Raw genomic sequence first — 12,156 nt, 5'->3', positions numbered from 1 at the left:
TTTCTGCTCAACTCCTGACTTGATTCTATAAACATCAAAAAAAGAGCAAAGAATAAACATTCAGACAGACTTTACTATATCTGCCAATTGTGTGTAACATTTCCTATTGATATAACAACATTTTACTATTAGAAACAAACAGTTTCTTGAAAACAGATTTTTGCAGGACGTTCAGGTCCATTTACTTTTATTTTCTGCTGCAGGCACAATTAAACTAAGCTCTTGTGTTTCAGGTTAAGTCATGGAACATTTTCACATTAAAACTGAAACTATATACAAGCTTTTGCTGAAAGCATTGTCAGATCAGCACTGGAAGATTTTAAATCAGGCAATGTCTATGAATGAGTGTATGAATAGGTCTTTTGTGGTCCTGTCATTTCTCAGGCACAAAGGCTTTGTAGCAAGCAAAATATTTTGGCCATTCATGTTTTTACTCTGTGATTTATAACATTGTCCCAAAGCCCTTTGTGAATTTAAAATGCTGTGACCATGTTTTTCAGAAAGGAATGCTTAAATATTACATTCCCAGATCCTCATGTACGTTCTTAAATGAGGCCTCAATCCTGCAAATGCTGGCAAGGATGCTTTCAGTTAATTACAGGACTGAATTTTGGCAGAATCACGGCCTGTATCAGCTGCCATTTAAAAAATACCACGTAGCTTCCAAGGACCATTGCAAGCCACAGAGCACATAAGCAGGACTATGTTGCCTAGTCCTGATGACTTCAATGGGACTACTCACATGCTTAAAACCCTTGCTGGATCACATCATTTGTGAGAAGGAAGAACTGGCCTCCTCTGCCTTAAATGAGAATTGATTCAGGGGCTTAAAACTGCAAAACAGAAACCTGACATGCATGCTTAGTTCAGTACACTTGATTTTGACTGCTGAAGGCAAATACAAGTTGCCAAGTTTTTCTTCGTCGAAGCCTTAAATCTAAATGAATGCATCCATTTGGAGCAGGAAACGGTAATGCATCAACAAACACTGCAAATTAGTCCCTCTACTTATAAATTGTCTAAGTAAATAACACAAAAACTGATGTATTTTTAGAATGCATTTTATTTGTTTTTTAGAAATCATCTCAAGAAAAAGTATCAAAAATTACATTTGTAAAGGCTATGGATTTCTACAGAAGGTTAAAATAGAGTAAATATTGACTTTATAAGCAATTTACTTCCAAAAGCAAGAATACCTTATAATGCATAATGCCACAGAGAACCTGCATTAAAAAGTGAAACAACATTTCTTTGGATGCTTCATGTCAGAAGGTAACATTTTAAACTCACAGTTTAGGAAGCTGTATCAATGAAAGTTTAAGATGATTTAGCTAGACCACATCTAAGGTGAGCTTCTCTAGAAAGGGATTGTAGACAAGGTGAGTACAGTGCTAGCCTTAATCTTCTTTATGTCTGACTTAATTTCTGGGGTCATCTGGAAACCAGTTTATCCCAGACACAATCAGCAGCCAGAGACTGTTAGGGTATAAAAATGCTGCCACGATTCTCTCCTTCCCCATCTATACATGATAAAAGATCTTCACAGAGACTAAACTGATTTGAAGGCCTTCACAAATCAAGCCTAGCACGCCAGGGGCCTACAAGAATGGAGACAAGTGCAATGCAAGGCTATTAGAGCAACATGTCATCCGATACTAGCTCAGAGTAAAGATTCTGGCTCAGGGTCTATAACAAAGCCTTTTAGTTTTATAGCTCATCTCTATTAGAAGCACCAGTCTCTCAGTTTCTCAGCCAACATGTAGCTAGATGTCACCAAAGAGGTCCTCTGGCTCACAAGTGTTTTCCAGTGTTTCGAGAGACATCACATCCAGGGACTGCTTGCCTGATGTCTTCTGTGAGGCTACATCAGGTCTGAAAATATAAAGCAAAGAGATTTGAAACAAACTTAGATACAGATATAAATAATTCCAACATACACACTGCCACGGTAACCATTTAATAGTGAATTCCGAGCTTTTTGTTAAGGTTACACATATGAGAAAAGTGGTTCTGTAAGACCTAATTACTTGCTGAGATGGCAATGGCAAAACAAACAGATGAAATTCAGCTTATAAATGTCAAGGCTTCGGCTATTTTGTTACAATTTTTAGGACCTTGAGAATGACCATTTCACCCACAATTTCCAAAAGGAGAGCTAGGGAGAGAGAAAAAATGCAGAAAATATTCAAGGGACCTGCTCTTCTACTACTGCACAGAATTATGTTCTGTTAACTGCTCTTTATTTTTTCCCTGGAGCTAAGCATGTGCCTGTTGTCCATCAGTCTGACATGGAGGAATATGAAGAATCAGACTGAGTTGTATTAAAAGTCTAGCATCCAGAAGATGCAAGCTTCTCTCCAAACAGTAGAGCAGAAGAAAACAAAGGCAAATGAAGAAAAACCTTCCATAATACATAAATCCAGGTATCTGAGGACTTTCACATCACTGGCCTGCCCCCATGCATACGCTGTGCTTACACCTGCTATGAATGTATGCAAGTAGAAGCTCTCACCATTCACTGATACTTGCATGCTAAGGTGCAGGTTTGCCATCAGACAACAGTGTCCTGCCTGAAAACTTTATGCCCGAATCAGACATCCATGACATGAACTAACATGCTGCTCTGCATCAGTCAGTCCTATTTAGCACTCTTTTACTGTCCTCATCCATGTAGATAACCTAAATATCTCTGAGCTACACATGTTCACTCTTTCTCCTCTCTGAGATAATGCTCTGGTAAAGACATCTCTGTGCCTCTGCCTCTGAAGGTGAGGTATATTGTGTTTTCAAAAACAGTGGCATTTGCAACAGCTTCTCATCCCTTTAGGAATTATTCTTATATGTATAGGCTGAATCCATTGAAATCTTTCAGTCCTGCATAGACAACTTTACTTCTGTGAGCTTTAAAAGTAGAATCATCGATCACAGATTTGGGTGTCTTTGGTAAGAAGATATTAAAAGTTTGAAACCAAGATGTAACCTCTTAGTCTTGGCTCAGTATGCTATAGGGAATCAGGGTAGGAAGTAAGGAGTAGACCTGATGTGTTTGTATTGTAGGAGTTTGGACCAGCTGGAGTTTCATAAGGGTTGATGGCTTCATGCCCATGTGTATTCCACTGGTGTAATCCGCCAGAAGGTGAAAATCTCATGCATTACCAAGGCCAACACATCAGCCACCAGGACGGGAAGAATGTGACAGAAACCATGGAAAGTGTTTCTCTCCAATGCTGCAATATGACGGCTTAGTGCACTGAGGCATGCAAAAAGCAGTCTTTAATTTTCAGACTAATTCAAGCATTTGCCTTCAACTGCTCCAAGTCGTAGAGCAAATATAGTTCATGAAATTCAGCAATGTTTTTCCTTTTTAAAAATTGTTTTCAAACAGATTTAGAACCAAGTTTTCTAGAACCCCTACCTAGAAATCTATAGGAAGATGAATGTTTTTATATAACAATCTTCAAACTGCAATGACCTTCCTAAGACCCCACGCACTATATGATTCAGAGCCTCTCACACCTCCAGTTTGTCAAGTCCTTGAAGGTTCAGAGCTCTCACTACAATGTTTCCTCCTGTGGACTTGAGGAATGATTTTCATATTGACGAGGAGCCCCCCATGCTCATGGGCAATCAGTAAAAGCCCAGTAAAGGCTGAGTCTTGGATGCTGTCACTTTCCAAGTGCTCTCCAGTATTCAGAAAGATTTTTTCACTACCCTATCTGTCACTCCAGTTCTGCAAACCACTTTAAATTAAACGTACCGGTATATTCAGATTATGATAATTACTTTTGCTGGAAGACTAATGAGTTTTCCCTGAAAACTCTTCCAAAATGCTTTCCTTCAGATTTGAATAAATTGCAGCCTTGTTTGTTTGGATTTATTTTTCTTTGTTTGTAATTGTTTTGTTTGTTTGTAATTGTTTTGTTCGCTTGTTTATTTGTTTGTGTGTGGGGTTTTGTTTGTTTCTTTTTTTCCTTTTGGTATTCAGTGACAACTAAACAGATGTGTGTCTCTTCAAAAGCCTCTTGGACTGACTATGAAACAAACTGGCCAGAAGCTGGCCAGTTGGACCTTTAGTCAGTGACCTCTGGTTAGCAGGATCACTATGCTGTTGTGATTGCTAGCAATCAACTTATTGGTACCTTAATTTTTAAAAAACACAGGTATCATACCTCAACACAGTGTGATGCTTAAGTGTACCTATTGAAGATGTGTTCTTCTACCTTTCTAGACCTGCCTAAAGCACTAATTCTCCTGTGGGAATATATGTAAATCACACAGTGTGGAGCCACACACTGATTATTTTAATTCATTCTGAAGGATCTCACCAGCAAATAAATTAAGCTGAGAAGACATCTGTACCACCATAGTACATTTCAGATACCAAACGTTTTTTATAGAGCATATGCTCCCATGCCATATATCCAAATAGGACTAGGCATGTGAGATTATAAGACTCCTGAGATAACACATTTGTTAAATTTGAGGTCTTGCCTCTTCCAGCATTTTCTGATTTTGAACAGTAAGCCTGACAGCACTTAAGAAATATCAACAACAATTTTATCCTCATTGGCTAAAATAACTGTTTTCAACACTATACATGAGATCACATCTATAAGCCAAATCACTGCTGAGTTTTAACATTACACAGCTAGAACTATTAAGCTTCTGTGTTCTAGTAACAACACAGTCCTCATTTAGCCTCCAAAAGCTGTGAATAAATTCACACCATGCCTGTGAACAAACCCAACTACACTTGCAAAGTGGAAGCAGTAAGCTTTTTACACAAAGTTCATTAGCAACTTAATTTTTGTTTTAAGACTTGATTCTTCCTGTTTGCATGGCAATTATTCACTGAACGCCAACAGCTTGCTTTGTGCAGTGAAATTATTTTGAATCTTGGGTTCTCACTGAAGCCGTATTACCATATCCCAATGCATAATTGAGTTAATATCGTTAAATTGCAGAGTTGTATAGTCCTCTCTTGCCAAAAAGCCTGTAAGTAAGGCATTCTTCTTGAAAGTTTATTCTTCTGTTGGATCACTTTTTGAAGTCTTGCCTTTTGGTAAACTTAAACTCCATTAACACATCTGGAGAACTGCTGACTATAAGAGATCATTTCATATTTCCTGACATTTAATTCAAGCCCTTCATAAATTGAGACAGAAGACCAGATTCACAGCTGGTGTGAATCACTGGAGCACTAATAATGTCAGTGGAGCTCTGCTGACTTACACCAGCTGAGATTCTGGCCCAATATTTGGAAGAAAGTGGTTACATTACTCAGTATTTCTTTCCACAGCTGAGTAAGAGCCATAGGAAACAGAAGACATGCAACACTTTAGTACTTAACTAAACAGCACGGAAACTCAAAGCCATGCAAAGTGATGGTTTTGCATAGCTGGGGAGAAAACACAACAACTTTTTTTTTTGCAGGACAGATGGACCACTCCTGTTAGTTTCTTGTGTTGAAATATTCCCGAGTTCACACAGACACCATACAAGACCTGCACAACACCGCTCCTGATGCAACAACGGCCAGTTCCACAAGACAGCATTTGTGAAGCATTATGAAGTAGAAAATAATCTACGTGACTGCTGCAAATGATACAATTAAAAAGTGATCACCAGTGGCAAAAAGATCAAGCAAGTTGTAGCTGTGCTAGAGGTAAATCAGGTCACAGGCTGCAACATCGGCACAACTTCTCATCCTGAAGTACTTCTTGCTGGAAAGATAAAAGGTTCTTGCACTTAGGTTTGCCTGTATAGCCAGCCCAGCACATTGTGGTTATGATCTTACTCTAGTTTTTATTCAATTTTATTCTCCAGCAGCTCTCATGGGATTTGGAAAAAAGAAATAGCCTTGCAAATTAACATAGCTAAAAAAGTTTCAGAAGAAGCTTAAGCTATCTAGGAGGCAGGCTCGTGTCCTTGGACCATTACATTATTTGCCTCATTTTTTAGTAATTAAGGTAATCAGTTCCATTGAAAAACTGACATTTTTCATTGAGAGATTTCAGCTCTCCCAGAAAATGTGTAGCAGTGTTTTAGGAAAAGGCTGGATTTCTCACTGTGTATACGTTTCCTCCGCTCGGTTTAACTTTTTTTTTTTTTTTTTTTAATTAATCTCAAAAAATGAAGGCTTAAAATATCAGGTGTAGATATTAAGAGAGGATATAATCAGATACACGCTTTCCTTGGTATCATAAAAATAGGTGGCAGCAGCAGCTTATAAACAGAGACTTGGTAGTCATTACAGCATTAATATAGGAACACAGGTGAGGCACCTCAAACACTAATGAATGCATTGTGATCAGCAGGGGAAAAACTCAGAGCAACATTTGTTCTCCAGAGATGTTACCTTTCATCTACCTTGAGAGAAAAACTTGAATTCTTTGATTTATCAGCAATCTGCTGTCTTGGCTGTATAAACATAATCTTCACAGAAAGTCCTCAGAAGCAAGGTACTCATCAGCCTCGTAATTAAGGAAGGATTATGAAAGGAGCTTTGAGTAAAGCTCATGGCTCTACATAAAACCTTGGCCTTGAGTAACCAGTGCCCTGTGGTGTGAGCTCTTGGGAGACATCATATTGACTGCCTGTGGCTGCTGGCCAAAAAGAGGAAAGTTCAACCATGAAAGGAAAAGAAATGGTGTAATAGAGGAGGGGGAAAAGCCTCTTACATGAACAGATGCATCAAGAACACTATGTAGACAGACTTTAAGGTTGAATATTAGAAACATTAAGTAGACTAAATTCAAGTGACATGATTAAATATGCAGTGATATTTCCCTTTAAAGAAACGTTGCAATGACTATAATATAAGGTAAATTATAAAGCTATTTTTCTTTTTAATTAATTAAAAATGGAAAATGTAACTCAATAATTTGGTTTGGGTTTTGGCAGTATTATGAGGATTCAGTTACCAGATATAGTCTGCTCTGGCATTCATTCCTGGAAATAATATGAAAACAAACACATATATTTCTAACTGATCTTGTAAAATGTAAACTCCAGCAAGTCATGAAGAACTTGCTGGATACAATCACCTTCATGATCTGAGATTACAGTTGATGGACTTCTCTCTAAGATCTGTTGATGAAGAGACTGATTTTTTTTCTTCCCACTTCAATAACCTGAAGAGAGCAGTGGTATCAGAGATCGTCAGAGCCCAAGTGGTATCTGGTCCCAACATAAAGTCACAGACAGTAGAGAAAACCACTCAAGCAATAGGTAAAGAGAATGCTTTCTAGCTTAAGGGATACTGTTTCCACCCCTCTTAGAGAACGTTCCATGTATGGCATTTTCTTATGCTCGGTTTATTAAGCCAACAGTCCAGTCTCAAGATCAGCTGACAGCTAATGATAACAATAAGCTTGTTCAATTACACAATTAATGAAGAATATTTTCAATGCAGCATCCACGAATTTGATGTTCAGCCAGGGAATCAATGTTCATTAATAAGCTTCCGCCTCTGGCTGAAAGCCAAGCTGCAATGACACCTGCAATCATCACAGCCACTGTGCAGTAAGTTAAGTCTGGAATTCTCTCAATAAACAAAACTTAAAGCAAAACTTCAAAAAAGAGGACAATTACTAAGCACTGTCTTAATCCCTTGCAAGCACCATTCTTTGTTCTCTAGAACAAGAAACTATCAAATGGGGGATAATTTTGATTCATGCTTATACACTTGCTTTTTTTCACTTACCACTCAAATCCTTCTGAGGGAAAAAAGCGTACTGTGAATTCCTTAAACATCATAGAAATTGATATTGTGATTGCAGCAAGAACAAACTTGCAAACAAATCTGTTACACTGAGAAGATACCCAAATATCTCTTAATGACAGCAAGTTTAATATTAATACAACTTCCAATAACTGGTCTAGGTCCATTCTCAACATTATTAATCATTCACTCTATTTTTTTGGTCCCATGAATCAGATTGTCTGAAGATCCTCAGAAAACCATAAGTAATGTCTAAAATGCCTGCACAGACAACATGTCACGTAAATGAACAATGCTGACAGTACATTTTTAGGGAGTTGCATCCATTCACTTGAGAATTTCCAATTAAATTCAGTTAATAGGCACAGGTGCAGGCCCTTATTGAAAAGCAACAGTCTGGTTTAGTAATATAAATATAGTCTTGGACTTTTTCATCTAATCAAATGCACTTGCAGATGCTTACTAACAAAGATCTACTTAAAAATGCAATAATAGATGTCACTTATGAGGAAAAGCCTAAACCATGTTTGTTTTAGACAAGTGGCACACATTTCTGTGGCTCATTTCCACTTAAACTCCTTCTTCCTTAAATAAACTAGACCACATTCACTTTCAGGGACATACCAGCACCACTGCCTTCACTGGGAAAAAAACACAAATCTCTTAGTCATAACTACAAGGGTATATAGTAAAGGAAAATTTAGTTTGTTTAGGAATTTTGTCAAGGTCTTTAATAAATCCAGTACATTGTGAATTTATTGGCAAATGCCAGAAGCCATTTCTCATAGTCGTTAAGCGCTATTCATCACATATACATTTATATAACACCAGCACCGGCTAAATTGTGTCATAACCCTTTTCCAGACTGCCAAACTCTGGAGCTGCCTTGTCTCCCTAACCCTTTCTTATCCCCTTGGGTAATCATAAACAGTAGTCAGAGACGAATGGGGGCAAAGAAATATCCCTGAACCAATTTCTCGCGGAGGAAACGTGTGTCCTCCTGCTCCTCCGTCTGTTGTCCTCAAGGGCAGAAGGAGCCAAGATGGCTGTTGGAGCTGTCACACAGCAGTGGAGTGTAGAGGGGTGGGTTTCCCACCTGGAAATCTGAAGCCTGCAGATGGCAGCTACAACTGCAAAACCATATTGAACCAAATCACTAAGATAAGAGCATTTAACTGGAGGAAAATCCAGCAATCCTATAAGGTAGACTGTGCTTTAGGTGTTCCACGTGTTCTCCACTGCTTTCCAGCATTCAGGCTCTGAGTGGCTGTTTAAATCCTAAATGACTTCCGCAGGATCTAAGTTTGCTTAAAGTTAAGGATGTGCTTACAAAGCCTCCTGAACCACAGCCTCAGTTTGCAACTCGCTGGGGTCCACTCGTCACATTGACTGCTACAGGATGATACACAAATCTTCACAAATTAATAACATTAAAATTATTCTTAAAGAAAAACATATTAGTTCATTATTCACATGACGAAAACTTCCCTGCTAGTACTAGACTTGGGTACTCTGATATTGTTACTAAATTGCTACATATAATTTAAAACATCCTCTTCTTAGAAGGACATAGAAGAATCCATGGGCATAATCCCAAAAATGACCTTTTAAAACTCCTGTGACTGAATTAAGCTAATGCTTTTTTCCTGCTGAACAATTTGTACATGTATACTTGGGCAAAAGCAGAAACCTATTACTGCCCATGTTACCTATTATCCACAGATCTGCTCAGAAGGTTTTGGATAATTTACTATAATTGGCTTATTGCAGAAAAACACTTTGGAACAGCACATATATGGATATGACTTCTGTTTCTAATAACAAAATGCACTTCAGAATACAGAGCAGCAGCAAGCTCAATAAATTTGAGAGTAGTGAATTGAATAAACTGGGAGTAGGTTTCAATTTACAAGTGATGGTAGAGCAGATAAAGTATAAGAAGCTTTTTTTCCCCTCCAACAGGTCTCCAACAGATCTCTATTGACTATAGAATTGTTTTAGTACTGAGCCTTGTGCTTTCCTTTCCGTTGTCCCTTAACTCCCATTCAGCCCCTCCTGTGTTCCTCCTTTCACCCCCAATCACAGATCATACTTCATACTTTTCTGAAATAAGATCAAACCTTGGAAAAAAAAAGAACCACACATGGAAGGGGTGGGTCAGGTTTGAGGCCCTCTAAAGAACGTGAAGGTGCAGAAGTCCATGAGACCTGATGAGATGCATCTGAGGGTCCTGAGGGAACTGGTGGGTTAAGTTGCTAAGCCACCATCCATTGTATTTGAGAACTGATGGCAGTCAAGCAAAGTTTCCACTGACTGGAAGGTGAGACCTCAGAGCACCTTCCAGTACCTGAAGGAGATATAGAAAAGCTGGGGAAAGACTTTGTACAAGGGTGTGTAGTGAGAGGACAAGGGGTAATAGATTAAAACTGGAACAGGGGAGATTTAGGTTAGACATTAGGAATAAATTCTTTCCTATGAGGGTGCTGAGACACTGACCCAGGTTGCCCAGGGAAGCTGTGGAAGCCGCATCCCTGGAAGTGTTCAAGGGCAGGTTGGGTGCAATATCTGCAGTAAGTAATTTACCAGAAGCATTTAACAATAGACCAAATAGACAAGTAAATGGGTAAATGCTGCAAAGAAGTCTAAACTATGAGATTTTAAAGAAAGGTTGTACTACCTCCAAAACCAACAAAGCCCTAACTAAATAAAAGGACAGGACTGGCTGTGTGTTTCCCTCACAAAAATCCATATATAAAGTAGGTTCTTCTTCCCAGTGAGCCTCTCTGCTTTTTATTTCTGCAAATGGTCACATTCACACAAAGATCCTTTAGCCCTTAAATTTCAGAGGTTTCCTGTTCTGGCAGAACACTCTTGGTATCCGTGTTGTACCAGGATCAAGGGACAGTCTCAGCTTACTCATGCAGGCAGAGATCTTCCCCAGTGCTATGGTAATGAAGGTCAGAGACTTAACTGGTACCAAGCCAGCACCAATCACACTCCAGCTGGCTCTGACTGTGCAGTGATTGCTGCAGATCTGTCCCCAAAGGCCAAAGGGAGAGGAGCCCAGAGTGGCTACCAGTCAAGACTTGTCTCTGCATTAGCAGGCCACCCGTTTTGGTTTTGAGAAAGGAACCAAGATGACCAATGGATAAGAGTTACAAGACATGAATTAATGAGCATGGTAAGCTGAGAGGCAGCAATCAACCCTGCATTTTAAATGGAAAATTCTGATTACTACCTTTCTGAGAATACAGGTGCAGTTTCAGAGAGCCCATGAATCACAAGTGCCTCTACCAGATGTTTCTTCTCAGGCTTCAGGCTTTCAGAGACACTTAGTCAATCAAGAAATTAAGAGCAAGGTCTGGGATACACTTTAGGCATCTGAGGCTGGACTCTCAGGCTCCTCAAGACTGCTAACCAGATGCACAAATGCAACCACAAGAATGTGCCATAGTGGTGTCATACAGCCAAGCTCCTTTGGGCTGCCAATGCCCCCATGCTCACCACCCTTACTTGGAGAGATTACGTTATGTTTTACAGCCCAGGCCTGCTCAGCACCTGTCTTATTTGGCACCAGGTATAGACACCTGTAAGTTTTATTTCACATGCAGTCTTACTGGAAAACATTCAGCAATTTTGGTCACTGCATTGCACCTTCAGCCAGCATTGGGTTGAAATTGGTGCCTTCATGCAATGATGAAATGGGCTATGCCAGCCAATCTGAAACAAGCAATAAGGAAGACAATTTAGCAGACATCTGCAATGTGAGAACAGCTGTCCTTGGGCCAACCTAGTGTTGCTGAGGACCTCTTCTCCAACAGCAGTCAAGAGCAGATGCTCTTTGAAGAGAACAAAGTGCTTTTCCAGCCTTCAACCATTTGCATTTCTGATGCTTCCTTGCCCAGGATTAATTTCTGTGTATTCAGTAATATTCAGAACATTTCTCTGTTACAAAATGGCCTTGTCACCCTAAGCCTGTGTAAACTTCTAACACTCCAAATCTCTTGAAGAATCTCTGCAGGTACTACATAAGGATAGTAAAAACAATACAGCAAATAGAATACAACAAAAAGGGAAAAAATGTGGCAAAATTTATTAGATACCCATGAACAATAATTTTCTTTACAAAGCAGTTCCACAGCCTAAGCCACATTTTATGTTCAGTTGTGATATGTTAGTAAGAACCTGATGTACCTCCATCAAGTACAAACCAGCATTCAAATAAAAAACTTCATAAAATTTTAATCTGCAGAGAGCCTGGATAATTGTGCTGGTACTGCACCACTGAAAAATTTAGATAGTTTGCCTTTTTGGAGTCTCAGCACAGTGCTCTAAAGGATTTATTTATCTTACAAATGCATTATGAAAAAGGGAGCATCATACAGGTGGGCAACTGGGACTTTATTAAGAGAAGGTGGATGTCAATCAGAGTA

At 39.1% G+C, this 12,156-nt stretch overlaps 1 protein-coding gene across 4 annotated transcripts in view; it reads right to left on the bottom strand.

Annotated features, from left to right (window-relative positions):
• Positions 1–1,045: 1,045 nt before the first annotated feature.
• Positions 1,046–12,156, bottom strand: part of XRCC4 (X-ray repair cross complementing 4) — a 180,785-nt gene continuing 169,674 nt past the window's right edge. For all 4 annotated transcript variants that reach the window (XM_051643409.1, XM_051643410.1, XM_051643408.1 and 1 more), the window contains exon 8: positions 1,046–1,872. In XM_051643409.1, the coding sequence (XP_051499369.1) occupies positions 1,764–1,872 (109 nt within the window). In that variant the 3' untranslated portion in view covers positions 1,046–1,763. The remainder of the gene's footprint in view (positions 1,873–12,156) is intronic.

Source organism: Apus apus, chromosome Z (genome assembly GCF_020740795.1).
Source record: "Apus apus isolate bApuApu2 chromosome Z, bApuApu2.pri.cur, whole genome shotgun sequence".
Lineage (NCBI taxonomy): Eukaryota > Metazoa > Chordata > Aves > Apodiformes > Apodidae > Apus > Apus apus.
Note: the sequence above shows the minus strand (reverse complement) of the source record. Positions and strands in the feature narration are given on the sequence as shown.